We start from the raw sequence: 17,418 nt of genomic DNA, 5'->3' as shown, positions 1-17,418 counted from the left end.
TTTACTTGTGCAAGCACAAACACACACACACACTAGTTGTTTAGTAAACTGTCGAAAACATTAACTTGCTTGACCATGCTGATGGTCATATAACAGTTTGTCACATGCAATATTTGCTTTGTGGAGTTCAGCGGAAAGATGTTGCTCTCAGGTTTTGTGATGAAACACATGTTTGTTTAGTTGAATTTATTCCGCCACTGTGTGACTGTTGCCGTTTTGTTGTCACAGCCTTATTGTATATCACTGTGGCGTATGAACTAACGGTTATAGAGCAAACAACGCAAATATCACAACATAGGTTGTAATATGGCTTTTCTACTGGCTTGGCTTCCTCTGTGATTTTACGCACACACCGCTACTGCTGAAGCCTGCTAGTCTGTGGGGTCAAGCTGTATTAGAACCCTGCAGCTAGGGGTCAATACTATAGCTCTGGAGACAGTGAGATGGTGACCCAGAATGACCCTGGGGAAGAGGGAGGGAGGCACTTAGAGGCAACACCATGTGAGCTTGTTATCTGAAGCAATAGCTAGCAGGGGCAGGTATCAAACCTGGGTGTCAGAGTGGTAGAACTACTTGGTGCCTACAGTATCTAGCAGGCCTGTCAACCTCCTAGTGTCTTTCAGATCCATCACCACCTTCAGGCTGAGCTACCCCAGCAGGACCTGAAGCCCAGCCAGAACCAGGGATGCATTCCAAATGGCACTCTATTCCCTACATAGCCATCGCTACAGCCACAGACCCATTCTCAGCCACACAGCCTCAGCCCCAGCCCCAGCCCCAGAGCCTCAGCCCCAGCCACACAGCCCCAGGCCCCAGCCCCAACCACAACAGCCTCAGCCCCAGCCACACAGCCTCAGCCCCAGCCACACAGCCCCAGCCACACAGCCCCAGGCCCCAGCCCCCAGCCCCAACCACAACAGCCTCAGCCCCAGCCACACAACCCCAGGCCCCAGCCCCAACCATAATAGCCTCAGCCCCAGCCACACAGCCTCAGCCCCAGCCACACAGCCTCAACCACGCAGATTAGTGATCACTAAACTAAAACTCTTCTCCGATCTGCCTGTCATCACTCTCCCCAATGAAGTCAACACACAGTGCCTCGTCAGTCACCCACAGCACACGGCACAGCGCTGCTACGGCAGCAGACTACCATAGCTCACTGCTGGGAATGGGAGTGACTAACATTCTAGCCTAAATGTATGTTTTAGGAAAAGTTGTGAATCTGTAGTTTTGGAGCAACTCGAAAGCCCAAAGACAGCTGTAATAGAAGATTATCCTTAAAAAGGAAGATCAAATAGGCTCAATAAGCTCCTGTTGCCCTGTGCTAATTCAAATGTCGTTCTTGAAACTGTTTTAGTGTCACTACAACACAAAAAGAGACCTTGCTTGTTTGAGAACTTCAGAAATACTGTCATGGTATAAAAAGACAGCCCACCTAATTATAATCAAATACAAAAATATGGGAATAGCAAAAACTGCTGAAATGACACCACCCTTTGAACAGAGGGTAGACACATATCTGCAACCCTCAAATGAAAACTAAGGCCTACAGTTTTATTTGAGACCGAATAAAAGGAATAAAAATACATTCATTTTTTGTCCTGGTGTCTGCCAGGCTTTCAAGAGAGATGTTCAATTTCAAAATCCCCCCAAGCCAAGGGTACAAGGGACTATGCCTAAATAATTCAACTTCGTTTTGTTCACAGAGTTTCTGCGACAGTTAGATTGAATATATCTGTCCAACAAAAGAGGAAACAGATCCAACCTAAAAAAATCAGCCAGAAGTGAGGATGCAGCCTGGAGGACATTTAAGTCCTTCACCAAAAGTCTGGCCCAATAAGAGGCAGTAACACATTGGTAAAACTCACCGGGTTGAAAAGTACTAGCCTAATTATTATTATTCCTTCAGCCTTTTACACACTGACAGAGATTTATTTACAGCACTTGCCAATGCTATCATAAGGATAGACAGAGAAAAAACACCTCACCTTGACAAAGAGGACTCCTTTCGCTGCGAGGGCGTCTTCCCCTCGCCCGTTGGGGTAGCACTCGTAGTGGGCGTCCAGTATGGGATAGCGGCTGGCCATCATGACGCCGCTGTTCAGGAACTTGAAGCGGGAGCAGCAGCCCTTCCAGGCGTAGCGGCCCACATCACTCAGGATGTAGGGGAAGTAGTGGTGCAGCTGCTGCCTCAGCCTGGACATGGCCCGGTGGTCAAACACTTCCTGCAGACACAGGAAGTCCAGGTTGGCAGGGAAGAAGGCAGAGATCTCATGGTCGAATCCGTCGTCGCCTTGGCGCCGCTTGCGACCCGTGTGCTTCTTGAACATGGAGGTGCGGTGGGACAGGGTGTTGTTAGAAGACACCCCCCCTGTCAGGCTCTCTGCATCACCTTCCCCTTGGTGATTCCCGGCCTCTGGGGGGTCTGGCTCTGGGGCACTGATACTGATCTGGACCCCCGAGGCATGCATGGGGCAGTCTGGGGAGTTCTGGGCCCCTGTGGTGTGCAGTGGACAGTCAGAGTTGTTCTGAGAACCAGCAGTGTGAAGGGGGCACTCTGGTGTGTTCTCTCCACCAGCTACATGGACGGGACAATCTGAGGAGCCCTGGTCCCCTTTTGAGTGTATGGGGCAGTCAGCACCTGCAGTGTGTATGGGGCAGTTTGGACCTGTGGTGTGTATTGGGCAGTCTGAACCTGCAGTGTGTATTGGGCAGTCGGTTACGGGTTCGGTCTCGGCCTCGGGTGTGTTGTCGGGCCGCTGGCCCAGGGAGGATGTCCGTCGGAACCCTGTGACCAGGCTGCTGAAGGAGGTTGCGCTGATGGAGGTGTTGGTGGGGGAGTCGATGTATATCTTGATCTGCGGCCGGCTGGCCCCGTTACTGATGCGCTTGCCCACCTCGCGGGCACGGTGCTGGGTCTCAGACAGGTTGTTGAAGCGTGCCAGGGAGTCAGGCAGTAGGCACACGTTGGAACTGCCGAAGCAGAAGCTGCGGCCCTGCGGCCTCCAGTCGGCCAGTGACGCCACACACCCCTGCTCGGCCTGGTGCTTGTCTGGGCGGCGGTGGGTGTAGAGATAGGGATGGCGGGCCGCCTGCAGGGTAGCCCACAGCAGGAAGCCCAGCAGAGCGAAGGGCAGCGAGGCCAGGAGGAGCAACAGGTAGAGCGGGGTGGACACCAGCACATACAGCGTCACGAAGGAGCAGGGGTCCTGGGAGCGCCGACGCTTCTCCAGAGAGGTTGCCACGCAGGAGGACAGCAGGCGGTCCAGCAGCCAGTAGCAGGGGAAGATGAAGCCCCATGACAGGCTGCTGAGGCACCGTAGGAAGGCACTAGAGTAGGGAGAGGTGTGGAGGACCATCTCTTCTCTGGCTCAAATAAAACACTTTTACACTAAAATCAATGGGGAAAAAACTAAACTCAAATCTACCCTCCCCCCTGAGTGGAGAAAAAGACACTACATGGTTCCCTTTGCTTTCACCAGCAGGCTCTGAAGCTCTTTCTCTGACGACAGGAGGCTCCTTTATCCTCCCCCTCCCCTCTTAACAGTGGCACTCCAATGGAGGAAGGATGAACTATAATCTCTGGGTGGTGATCATCTTGACGACGTGGAACTAAATGCTGCAGTCACAAAGGTTCCATGGACTGATCAGGGAGTCGGATCTATGAAGAAGTAGATCTCACCACTATCTCAGCATCAGAACCTGGAGATAGAAGATGGAGGAAAGAAGCATAGAGGGAGAGATAGAGAGAGAGAATGTATAAGAGAAATAGGGAGAGAATAAATGGAAGGGGAATTAGCTGTGCAATGACTCACTGTGATGAAAAGTGTGGTCAGCAAAATGGGTCTTAATTTCACTAATGTCCCCCAATGGTTAGAAATACTGCTTCACATATACATTGTTTCTGATAGGCTTGTGTGCATGCCATAATATGTACTACAGCAAAACAGAGATTCATGGGTGTGTCTGTGTGTTGAAACAGTCAAAATGAGACATGTTTTTATTATAACACAACAAAAACCCCAATTGCTTTTAGTGACAAAAAATGGTTTATAAATCAGCAGAACTCATTGCAAATAACAGTGCTGTAAACGATCTTTAGACACAGGAGGCAATCAGTGGGGTAACCTTATATGAATAGAGGTTGAGTGAAAAAGGGAAGCAATCCACTCTGTATGAATAAATCAGGAATTGTTCATTCATTCATTGAAACAGTTGAGGGTTTAACAACACTGGAGGGTCACTGGCCTAAAACCCAGAGCCACCAAACCATATTCAGCACAACCTGGAGTGTGTGTGGCAGAGGCCCTGGGGCAAGACTGTGCTACAAAGACTATATTTACATTTACATTTAAGTCATTTAGCAGACGCTCTTATCCAGAGCGACTTACAAATTGGTGCTTTCACCTTATGACATCCAGTGGAACAGCCACTTTACAATAGTGCATCTAAGTCTTTTAAGGGGGGTGAGAAGGATTACTTTATCCTATCCTAGGTATTCCTTAAAGAGGTGGGGTTTCAGGTGTCTCCGGAAGGTGGTGATTGACTCCGCTGTCCTGGCGTCGTGAGGGAGTTTGTTCCACCATTGGGGGGCCAGAGCAGCGAACAGTTTTGACTGGGCTGAGCGGGAACTGTACTTCCTCAGTGGTAGGGAGGCGAGCAGGCCAGAGGTGGATGAACGCAGTGCCCTTGTTTGGGTGTAGGGCCTGATCAGAGCCTGGAGGTACTGAGGTGCCGTTCCCCTCACAGCTCCGTAGGCAAGCACCATGGTCTTGTAGCGGATGCGAGCTTCAACTGGAAGCCAGTGGAGAGAGCGGAGGAGCGGGGTGACGTGAGAGAACTTGGGAAGGTTGAACACCAGACGGGCTGCGGCGTTCTGGATGAGTTGTAGGGGTTTAATGGCACAGGCAGGGAGCCCAGCCAACAGCGAGTTGCAGTAATCCAGACGGGAGATGACAAGTGCCTGGATTAGGACCTGCGCCGCTTCCTGTGTGAGGCAGGGTCGTACTCGTACTCTCCTACAGGAACGGGCCACCGCCTTGATGTTAGTTGAGAACGACAGGGTGTTGTCCAGGATCACGCCAAGGTTCTTAGCGCTCTGGGAGGAGGACACGATGGAGTTGTCAACCGTGATGGCGAGATCATGGAACGGGCAGTCCTTCCCCGGGAGGAAGAGCAGCTCCGTCTTGCCGAGGTTCAGCTTGAGGTGGTGATCCGTCATCCACACTGATATGTCTGCCAGACATGCAGAGATGCGATTCGCCACCTGGTCATCAGAGGGGGGAAAGGAGAAGATTAATTGTGTGTCGTCTGCATAGCAATGATAGGAGAGACCATGTGAGGTTATGACAGAGCCAAGTGACTTGGTGTATAGCGAGAATAGGAGAGGGCCTAGAACAGAGCCCTGGGGACACCAGTGGTGAGAGCGCGTGGTGAGGAGACAGATTCTCGCCACGCCACCTGGTAGGAGCGACCTGTCAGGTAGGACGCAATCCAAGCATGGGCCGCGCCGGAGATGCCCAACTCGGAGATGGTGGAGAGGAGGATCTGATGGTTCACAGTATCGAAGGCAGCCGATAGGTCTAGAAGGATGAGAGCAGAGGAGAGAGAGTTAGCTTTAGCAGTGCGGAGTGCCTCCGTGATACAGAGAAGAGCAGTCTCAGTTGAATGACTAGTCTTGAAACCTGACTGATTTGGATCAAGAAGGTCATTCTGAGAGAGATAGCGGGAGAGCTGGCCAAGGACGGCACGTTCAAGAGTTTTGGAGAGAAAAGAAAGAAGGGATACTGGTCTGTAGTTGTTGACATCGGAGGGATCGAGTGTAGGTTTTTCAGAAGGGGTGCAACTCTCGCTCTCTTGAAGACGGGAGGGACGTAGCCAGCGGTCAGGGATGAGTTGATGAGCGAGGTGAGGTAAGGGAGAAGGTCACCGGAAATGGTCTGGAGAAGAGAGGAGGGGATAGGGTCAAGCGGGCAGGTTGTTGGGCGGCCGGCCGTCACAAGACGCGAGATGTCATCTGGAGAGAGAGGGAGAAAGAGGTCAGAGCACAGGGTAGGGCAGTGTGAGCAGAACCAGCGGTGTCGTTTGACTTAGCAAACGAGGATCGGATGTCGTCGACCTTCTTTTCAAAATGGTTGACGAAGTCATCTGCAGAGAGGGAGGAGGGGGGGAGGAGGATTCAGGAGGGAGGAGAAGGTGGCAAAGAGCTTCCTAGGGTTAGAGGCAGATGCTTGGAATTTAGAGTGGTAGAAAGTGGCTTTAGCAGCAGAGACAGAGGAGGAAAATGTAGAGAGAGGGAGTGAAAGGATGCCAGGTCCGCAGGGAGGCGAGTTTTCCTCCATTTCCGCTCGGCTGCCCGGAGCCCTGTTCTGTGAGCTCGCAATGAGTCGTCGAGCCACGGAGCGGGAGTCGTGTGCATAGGTGGTAGGGAAGTCAGGCGCAAGAGAGTCAAACTGAGTGTAATGGAGTCTTTTAATATATGTCCACTAAACATGCTCCAAACACTAAATGAACATACATAATAAACATGGGTACGAGGATCCGCCGCGCACCTATACAACCATAAAAACAACACTGACATAAAACAATCTCTGACAAAGACATGAGGGGAAACAGAGGGTTAAATACACAACATGTAATGAATGGGATTGAAACCAGGTGTGTAGGAAGACAAGACAAAATCAATGGAAAATGAAAAATGGATCAATGATGGCTAGAAGACCGGTGACGTCGACCGCCGAGCACCGCCCCAACAAGGAGAGGCAACTACTTCGGTAGAAGTCGTGACAGTATAAATTATTATGTTTATTTATTTATTTATTTTTGTTGAACCTTTATTTAACTAGGCAAGTCAGTTAAGAATAAATTCTTATTTACAATGACGACCTACCAAAAGTCAAAAGGCCTCCTGCGGGGACAAATCAAATCAAGATGTAGAGCTTACAGTGAAATGCTTACTTACGAGCCCATAACCAACAATGCAGTTTCAAAAAAATACGGATAAGAATAGATAAATAGATAAAAGTAACAAGTAATTAAAGAGCTGCAGTAAAATAACAATAGTGAGACTATATACAGGGGGTACCAATACAGAGTCAATGTGCAGGGGCACCGGTTAGTTGAGGTCGTATGTACATTATTATTATTTTTTATTTTTTTGAACCTTTATTTAACTAGGCAAGTCAGTTAAGAACAAATTCTTATTTTCAATGACGGCCTAGGAACAGTGGGTTAACTGCCTGTTCAGGGGTAGAACGAAAGATTTGTACCTTGTCAGCTCCGGTTGCTTAGTCCACCGCTCTAACCACTAGGCTACCCTGCCGCACCAGGTAGAGTTATTAAAGTGACTATGTATAGACGACAACAGAAAGTAGCAGTGGTGTAAATGGGGGGGGGGGGTGTAAATATTCTGGGTAGCTAGATGTTTAGGAGTCTTATGTCTTTGGCGTGGAAGCTGTTTAGAAGCCTCTTGGACCTGGACTTGGCGCTCCGGTACCACTTGCTGTGTGGTAGCAGAGAGAACAGTCTATGACCAGGGTGGCTGGAGTCTTTGACCATTTTTAGGGCCTTCCTCTGACACCACCTGGTATAGAGGTCCTGGATGGCAGGAAGCTTGGCCGCAGAACTGGGCCGTTCGCACTACCCTCTGTAGTGCCTTGCGGTCAGAGGCCGAGCAGTTGCCATACCAGGCAGTGATGCAACCAATGCTCTCAATGTTGTAGTTGTAGAACCTTTTGAAGATCTGAGAACCCATGCCAAATCTTTTCAGTCTCCTGAGGGGGAATAGGTTTTGTTGTGCCCTCTTCACGACTGTCTTGGTGTGCTTGGACCATGTGATTGCTTTTCTGATTTTCGTGACCAAGTTACCTGATGCTAAGTGTACTTATTGTTTTGTCGAGCGATCGATAAACTTACACAAACGCTTGTATTGCTTTCGCTGTAAAGCATAATTTCAAAATCGGAGACGACAGGTGGATTAACAAAAGGCTAAGCTGTGTTTTGCAATATTGCACTTGTGATTTCATGAATATGAATAGTTTCTAGTAATATTATTTGACTGTGGTGCTATGCTATTCAGCGTTGCTGATGACAATTATCCCAGATCCGGTATGGGTGGTTCAGAGAGGTTAATGCAACCGCTGTGTCAGATTTCAAAAACACTTTACGGAAAAAGCATACCATTTAATAATCTGAGACGGTGCTCAGAAATATAAAACAATTAGCCAGAAATGAAACCAGAAATGACATGATAAATATTCCCTTACCTTTGATGATCTTCATCAGAATGCACTCCCAGGAATCCCAGGTGCACAATAATTTATTCATTTGTTTGATAATGTCCGTTATTTATGTCCTACTACTTTTGTTAGCGCGTTTGGTATTCATATCCAAACGCTCGTGCATTTCTTCAGACAAAACCTTCAAAACATTATATTACAGGTCGTAGAAACATTTCAAAATAAGTAAAGAATCAATCATTAGGATGTTTTTATCATAAATCTTCAATAAAGTTCCAACCGGAGAATTCCTTTGTGTCTTGAGGAGGAATGGAACGCAACTCGATATCATGTGGAATGCGCGTGTCCAGGAAATGGCTCTCTGCCAGTAAGCTGACTCATTCAGCTCTTATTCAGTCCCACAACACAGTAGAATCCTCATTCAAGTTTCTAAAGACGGTTGACATCTAGTGGAAGCTCTAGGAAGTGCAACTTCATTCATATCCCAATGTGAATTCAATTGGGCCTGGTTTGAAAATCCACCAACTTCAGATTTCTCACTTCCTGGTTGGATTTCTTCTCAGGTTTTTGCCTGCCATATGTGTTCTGTTATACTCACAGACATCATTCAAACAGTTTTAGAAACTTCAGAGTGCACCTCTGGGCACCTTTCATCCAAGCTACTCAATAGTGCCCCTGCAGCCATAAGAAGTTAAGAAGCCTTTTGGTCCTAGACTTGGCGCTCTGGTACCGCTTGTCGTGCGGTAGCAGAGAAAACAGTCTATTACTTGGGTGACTGGAGTCTCTGACATTTTTATGGGCTTTCCTCTGACACCGCCTATTATATGGGTCCTGGATGGCTGGAAGCTTGGCCATGGTGATGTACTGGGCAGTACGCACTACCCTCTGTATCGCCTTACGGTCAGATGCCGAGCAGTTGCCATACCAGGCGGTGATGCAGCCAATAGAGAGTCAGAGTCCAGAGTGTGGGAACAAACATAGCCTGTCCCATGGTTGGGTAAACAAGCAAGTTCATAGTCATGAGGCAAATAGCATAAAGCACAAGAAACAAATATAACAACTTGAAAAGATCGCCAGGTGGAATCAACAGTGCAGCAGGCAATGGGAGTAGGTGTCACACCTACTTGGGAGAAGCTTTTTTCGGGAGGCAGATTCCTTGTAGAAAACCCCAGCTAGCTAGCTAACGTAGCTATCAAATCTCTGTCCACCGTTTTTTTCCCACGTGTAAATGGAGGTACTAGCTAGCTATATCTCTTCCGTATTGGCAAATGGTACTTTATGACGTCCAAACAAAGTTGTCCTGTGGCTGTTGTATTTTGGAGATTGCGAGGAGGATATCTTCTGATGTGATCAAAACAACAATACTGTTTCTTATTGAGGTCATTTACAATTGAAGTGTCCTGGCTCCATGTCAGTTCAAAATAGAGATGAATCCAGGGGCTGCTGCATGGTAATGACCTCTGCACAGATGGAGGGGATTCAAAGGCCTCTGCATTTGGGAGGCTTTGACACCTCTCACTTCACACTTGAGTGCTAATTGATCTGATCTGTTCTGTCCTAGGAAGCTTGGCAGCCGCAACTTAGCATTCAGTCCTTATAAAGTAAAATATATCATTGTAATGTGTTTTTCTTCTTGGCTTTAAAAGTAGCTTCAGACTAAATATTACTCACTCAGGTCCAGGTTGGATGGTGTTTTCAGGTTTCTTGTGCTTCTTTTGCTGGTCATTGGTTTGCCAGAGCATTTGCTGTATAGACCTTGGAAATAAGAATCATTGGTAGTAGGAATCCTTCCTGGTAATCTTGTCCAAAACCAGGTTGTAGGTTTGGAGTTTTGATTTTGAGTGGAGGTTATGTTGTGGAGGGTAGAATCTTGTATATGTCCTTGCGGAAAAATCTATATTTTTGTAAAAACATGCTGAAAAATGCAGATGCCCATCTCTGAATCAATCAGGATCATGTAAAAATGTAATTGTGTTAAGAAAAAGAAAGCACTGTGCAGCTCCCGCCAATGAATTATGCAGCCCCTGTCAATTCATTTTTGAGGATAACAACTTTAACATCCAAAGCAGATAGTGAGTCCCTTTAGGACTGACGCCAAGAAAAACTGTCAATAGATCAGAAATTGATATATTGATGCTATTAGCTCTCTTAATTAGGTCATGTAGGTTGCATCAAAGCCTGTTACAAGATTATAAACCATCTCTGGTTACATGGTGTCTCATTATGTGTAAGGTCACTGTTTGTGTCATCATGTGTGCCCTCACAGTTTGTCACTATGGCTAATGTCTTACTTTCTGTCATATTGTGTAACGTCATGCATTATGTCATCAAGGACAGATGGACTGCATTTAGACAGGCAGCCCAATTCTGATCTTTTTTTTCTCACTAATTGGTCTTTTGACCAATCAGATCAGCTCTGAAAAATATCTGATGTGAAAAGATCTATGTGATTGGTCAAAAGATCAATTAGTGGAAATGAATATGAGAATTGGGCTGCCTGTGTAAACACAGCTATGTTTATCATATCAACCCCAAATAGACCCTGGCTGAGTTTCAAACGCAAAGTAGACAGCCCTCGACCCTAAACCCTCAGCCCTTGAATTACATTTTACATCGTCACATCCAAGTGCCTTAAATGTCCCTTGCCCAAGCGAGGGAGAGTTATGATCTGAGAGGCAGCGTCCTTAGTGAAAATCTTGATGTTGAGCTTAAAAACAACCAACCTAAAGCTATTAATATACCTAGTAAGATAACGTATATAGCTAGCACTCCTGTCAGGTAGCTAGCTACAGTTACCCATAGCTGGCTAGCTAGTTTTATAGTTTGGTCATTTATTCCAATAAATGTCAGAATTCCCCCAAAATATGTTTATGAATCTAGCTACGTTTTACAGGCTCCTCACTACGAGACTAAGCCAATTTGCCAATACTAAAATCAATGCCTATATATATATATATATATATATATATACAGTATTAGCAAGCTAGCTTCATACTTTTTCTGACATGCCAAAAATTCGGACTTGTTGATTAAATCTGACACTTCGCAGCCACCAGATTTTGACATGTGACTACAGTTTGCATTGAATTGTGGGTCATATCAACCCCGCAAGTGACCAAGTTGTTCACTCGCTCCCTCGAGCTAAATCAAGGGCAGACGGGGCAACGTTAGTGAATTGAACCTCCACTGAAGATGGCAATCAAACTGCATCTGGTTACGATGGGGATTCCCCCGAGGGAAAGTGGCTACCTCAAGGGCTGAGGGGGTAAAAATAACATGTTTGGACTGCAGCCCCTGTCTGCATCTCAAATGGCCCATAGGGCTTTGGTCAAAAATAGTGCACTATACAGGGAATAGCATTCCATTTTTGGATGCACAGCCTGGTTCTGTCTGCTAGACAAGGAGTATGCCCTACGATGAGGCTGGCTGAACACTAACTGCATCTGTCTCTGGACCTATGACCATGACCATGTTGGAGTGAAGTGCAGGCTGCAGCTGTAGCAGCTCCCACCAGGGGCTGTTTGTGACCTTCTCCTCGGGGCTGAAATGGCAGTGGGGACGACTGGGAGTATGTTTGGGTCCGATGACGAACCATTACAATGTGAACTCTTCTTAGCTGTCTTGACATGGGCATCATGACAGGGGGTTGGAGAATGTAGCATTTTTCAGACACCTGAAACAGCCGTTTCCTGCAATCTTGAGCCATAATCATTATGCTTAATTCTATGTAAAAAAAAGGTGTCTGCAAATCTAAGCATACCTCTTGAGTTGTCTGTATCCTCCTGACTAATGGTTCTTTAAAAAAAATGCTGCATTGATGCTAAAATCTGCGTAAAAGACTGAAAGCAATTTGAATCTTATTCAGTACATTCAGTACATTCAGATAGTTAGACAAGCTAACTACACGAACTTGATTGATAGCCTGAAATGACTTCTTGGTTATGAGTTTGTGAAATTGGGAACCTATCTGGGCTAGCTAAAGTCAACTTCATAAAATTGCTAGGTGGCTAGTAATATTACAGAAAAAAAAAGAAAAAAAATCTAGACTTTTATTTATATTTTCTTTGCTATATGAAACTGTCAGTGCTTGTTGAAGTTAAGCATTATTAACTGTGAACTATTCTGTCTTCAATATAGAGTATGTGCCACTTTGCCAAGATGATAATGATGTATATGCATGTTATACAACAATCTGAGAAATTTCCCATCAATTTCCCTCTGCATAGCATTCAGATCGATCATATTGGTATCTTGATGTGCAAATGACACAGATATAGCTCTCCATTCTGAACCCTATGTGCTTACACAGAAGACAATGCAGCATCACACCTGTAATTACTACTATTCATATTGAGGCGACATGCTTGGCTTTCAAAAATCCCTTGTACAGTGTCTTCAGAAAGTATTCACACCCCTTAACCTTTTCCAAATTTTGTTGTGTTACAGGCTGAATTTAAAATGGATTACATTTAGATTTTTTGTCACTGACCTACACACAATTACCCATAATGTGAAATTAGATATTATTCCCAAAAATCTGAAATGTCTTGAGTCAATGTATTCAACCCATTTGTTATGACAATCCTAAATAAGTTCAGGAGTACAAATATGCTTAGGTCACATACTAAGTTGCATGGACTATGTGTACAATAATAGTGTTTAACACAATTTTTGAATGACTACCTCATCTCTGTACTCCACACAGTATCTATAGGATCCCTCAGTCGAGCAGTGAATTTCAAACAAAGATTCAACCACAAAGACAAGGAAGGTTTTCCAATGCCTCACAAAGAAGGGCACCTATTGGTAGATGGGTAAAACAAACAAAAAGCAGACATTGAATATCCCTTTGAGCCTGATGAAGTTTTTAATTACACTATGGATGGTGTATCAATACAACCAGTCACTACAAAGATACAGGCGTCCTTCCTAACTCAGTTGCTGGAGATTAAGGAAACCACTCAGAGATTTCACCAAGAGGCCAATGATGACTTCAAAACAGTTACAGAGTTTATTGGCTGTGATAGGAGAAAACTGAGGATGGATCAACAACACTGTAGTTACTCCACAATACTAACCTAATTGACTGAGTGAAAAGAAGGAAGCCTGTACAGAAAACAAATATTCCAAAACATGCAACAAGGCACTAAAGTAATACTGCAAAACAACTTGGCAAAGAAATATAATTTTTTGTCCTGAATACAAAGTGTTATGTTTGGGGCAAATCCAATAAAAATGACTGAATACCACTTCATATTTTCAAGCATAGTGGTGGCTGCATCATGTTATGGGCATGCTTGTAATCGTTAAGGACTGGGAGTTTTTCAGGAAAAAAAAAAGGAATGGAGCTAAACACAGGCAAAATCCTAGAAGAAAACAAGGTTAATTCTGCTTACCACCAGACACTGGGAGATTATTTAATCTTTCAGCAGCACAATAACCTAAATCACAAGGCCAAATCTACACTGGAGTTACTTACCACTAAGACAGTGAATGTTCCTGAGTTACAGTTTTGATTTAAATCTACTTGAAAATGTATGACAAGACCTGAAAATGGTTGTCTAGCAATGATCAATAACCAATTTGACAGAACTTGAAGAATTCTGAAAAGAATAGTGGACAAATGTTGCACAATCCAGGTGTGGAAAGCTCTTAGTGACTTACCCTGTAAGACTCACATCTGTAATCGCTGCCTAAGGTGTTTCTACAAAGTATTGACTCAGGGGTGTGAATCCTTCGGTAAATTAGATATTTCTATATTTAATTTTCAATCATTTTGCAAAAATGTCTAAGAACATGATTTCAGTTTGTCATTATGGGGTATTATGTGTAGATGGGTGAGAAATATATATTTAATCCATTTTGAAATCAGTCTGTAACATGACAACATTTGGAATAAGCATGAATACTCTCTATAGGCACTGTTTTAGCAATGATAATTTTGATTGTGCTTTGGCTACCCTTTTTGAATCAGCTAGCTGTCACGCACTGACCGTAGAGATATTTTTATTCTCTATGTTTGGTTGGTCAGTGTGTGACTCGGTGGGAAACTCTATGTTCTTTGTTTCTATGTTTTGGTCGGGTATGGTTCTCAATCAGGGACAGCTGTCTATCATTGTCTGATTGGGAATCATATTTAGGCAGCCTTTTTTCCTTTTGTATTTGTGGGTAGTTGTCTTTGTTAGTGGCATTATAGCCTAAGTAAGCTTCACGGTCATTTCGTTGTTCTTTGTTTTGTTGGCGACATTTATCAATAAAAGAAATGTACGCCCACCATGCTGCACCTTGGTCCGGTCATTTCCATGACGACAGCGATCGTGACACTAGCGTAATATATTTTAATCATATCTAATATGCTTAATCCATCTCACTGTTTAGGGTGATGTGTTAATGCTGTGTCTAGATGATCAAAACAGAGTCCAACAACACTGGACCTTTTTATGAAATTAGACAAAGCAAATCTGCACGCACAAGCTGAAGTAGGAGAGATAAAGAGAAGAGCAGAGGAGAGATAGAGAGAAGTGCAGAGGAGAGCTAGAGAGAAGTGCAGAGGAGCGATAGAGAGAAGAGCAGAGGAGAGATAGAGAGAAGTGCAGAGGAGAGCTAGAGAGAAGTGCAGAGGAGAGATAGAGAGAAGTGCAGAGGAGAGATAGAGAGAAGTGCAGAGGAGAGATAGAGAGAAGAGCAGAGGAGAGATGGAGAGGAGAGATAGAGATGGAGAGAAAGCAAAGGAGAGATATCGTGAAAAGAAGAGCAGAGGAAGATGGAGAGGAAGAGAAAGTGCAGAACCGGTTCCAGTCCTCATCATCATCCATCTCCCCAGCCCATTCTAGGTTGATGATGACAAAGGTTAAGACAACGGGATTCTAATATCCCATAATGTTTTGCAAAAATGGGATCAGCGTTGCAAGTTAGCAACGGCGCTAGTAGTTATCAACAGCACTGGTCCAATGAATTTCTTTACTTTCGAATGCTGCCACATGGAATTACAGTATTAAGTTGTCTTAAACTTGTCATCTTCAACCTAGAGCCCATTCCCCACAGCAGCAGATTGACTCCTGACCTCTGCATCAGAGGGGTGGGTGACAGATGGCAGGATCAAGTGGAGAGTAAAACACCAGTTGTTTTATCAAATAGTAACCCTGTGTCTTATCCAGACTCAACTAATCACAATCCTCAACAGTGTGGATGATAGAAAAAATATCACTGCATTGTGCAAGAGCTGACACATACCATCATCCTCTCTATCTCTGTATCTAACCCACAAATACACAGACATGCAAACCACAGTGCCACATCGCATAAACTGTATGAACCAGAGGAGGAAGGGGAGGACCATCCTACTCAGTGAATTTCATAACAATTCAAATAGTGAAACATTACAAAAGTTGAAGAAGAAATTATACAACGAGCATAGTGACGATGCTGTATGTGGCTGCTATGAAAGTTAACTGTGTGTGCGGGTGATCATGGGTGTATTCATTCCGCTGATTCTGTTTTCTTTAAATGGAAGCAAACGGAATGAAACGGGGATGGACCTACCTGAATTTGTCCAATAGGAACCTTTGTTTTTAGAACAGAACGTTTTGCAACTGTTTGGACTAATGATTACATCCAGATCAGCTAGATGCAGGCAAGAGTGTGCAAGGCGGTACTGAATGTGTCACTGTCACCTTGATTACTCCAATTTGTCTCTCGACCTGTGCACCTAAGTTATAAAGTTTAATTCGTAGGCTAGGTTGTAGAAACCTCATGATGGGTATAGGGCAAAGTTTTGTATCATGTAGTAGCCTAAACCTATCGATGTTGAGCTGGGTGAATGGAATATGAATGACAGTCATCCAATTTGCTGTAATAGAAAAAAGGCCATGCTCATAACAAATTGTCCCTCGCTAATCTTAAACAGCACCAACAGCCACTGGTATGAACGGTATAATATCCTATCCTATGCATACTTTTAGTTTCATAGACATATTTGCACATACACAAACATAAAGCATACATACACAAACACTACCAATGAAGGAAATGTGTATTTGAGTTTTAAAAAGGCTTCTAAAGTTTGTAATTTCCAAGTTGAAATTTGAGACTTGATTTGCCTCAATGAAAAATGTCAATTTATTATAATCCGCATAAACAATTCACATTTCCTGTTGCTGCTGGATTATTTTCCTGCTGTAGCAAACTGGCTCAAATTAAGATCCTACATCTGTAGTTTTCTCAGAGATATAAATACACAGTGACACAACCTAACGCAGAAGAACACTCACAGAGAGGAGTTTTGCAGTCAGAAACAATCTTGTCTTTTATTGATGTGTTTGCTCTGCTGGGTCTACTGCCGCTGATGACAGGGAAGACAGGGCACCACTGTAGCCCGCTGTGTCCATCCCTGGTGCTACATGGCAGGATGCTGCACCTACAGTACCTACAGTATGACCAGACCAGGACTGAATGCCTGAACACACTACTTGTGCTTAGCAGAACACAACGTGAAGTATGCTATAGTCAGAGAGATTGAGCACAGTATGAGATGGAAAACTTTACCTGACCCCGCAGTTTATAGTAATGCGTACAGTAATACTTCTCAAGCCAGTAAGGCTTCTGCAGCCACTAAGACCACACACCAAAACACACCCACATGAAAAAATACTGTAGTATTACGATATTTATATAGTATAGGATTCACTGTAGTGTTTTTGCGGACATGACTGTAGTATACTGTAGTATTTCACTATAGTGTTTTAGTTAGTTAGTTTTAGTTTTATTATCTTTGATCTATTGAACAAATACTAAAAGAGCAAATTATCCATAACCTGTAGGTAGATCGGACTGGAGTCTGGATGAATCGTTCAGCGCTTCTGCTCTTTTCTATAACCCATAGGGAACATAACAAATGATCTATACTTGGCATGTAGGTTTGTCCTTATGGGTAGCACAAGTTGGGATAAGGAGGAGGGGAATAGGCACGGTATATGCAAATTAAATACTGTAGTATTACTTTAGTTAAAAAGCTGTAGTGTTTTTGCTGACATTACTGTAGTATTTACTGCACAGTGTTTTGGTGGATAATGCTGTACTATTTACTATAGGATTCTACACTACACTACACACTTCTAAAGTAAGAACAAAACATGATTGAGGAATACTACAGTGTGGAGTATAATATTCTACAATATACTAC

General features: G+C 44.4%; 1 protein-coding gene across 1 annotated transcript in view; it reads right to left on the bottom strand.

Moving 5' to 3' along the window:
- LOC115109304 (sphingomyelin phosphodiesterase 3-like) overlaps window positions 1–17,418 on the bottom strand; it is a 51,649-nt gene that overhangs the window by 13,316 nt on the left and 20,915 nt on the right. The window contains exon 2 of the mRNA XM_029634069.2: window positions 1,989–3,702. Coding sequence (XP_029489929.2) covers window positions 1,989–3,359 — 1,371 coding nt within the window. The 5' untranslated portion in view covers window positions 3,360–3,702. The remainder of the gene's footprint in view (window positions 1–1,988; window positions 3,703–17,418) is intronic.

This window comes from Oncorhynchus nerka, linkage group LG25, assembly GCF_034236695.1.
Source record: "Oncorhynchus nerka isolate Pitt River linkage group LG25, Oner_Uvic_2.0, whole genome shotgun sequence".
NCBI classification, from domain to species: Eukaryota; Metazoa; Chordata; class Actinopteri; order Salmoniformes; family Salmonidae; genus Oncorhynchus; species Oncorhynchus nerka.
The sequence above is the reverse complement of the archived record's forward strand: the minus strand, read 5'-3'. Positions and strand labels throughout refer to the sequence as shown.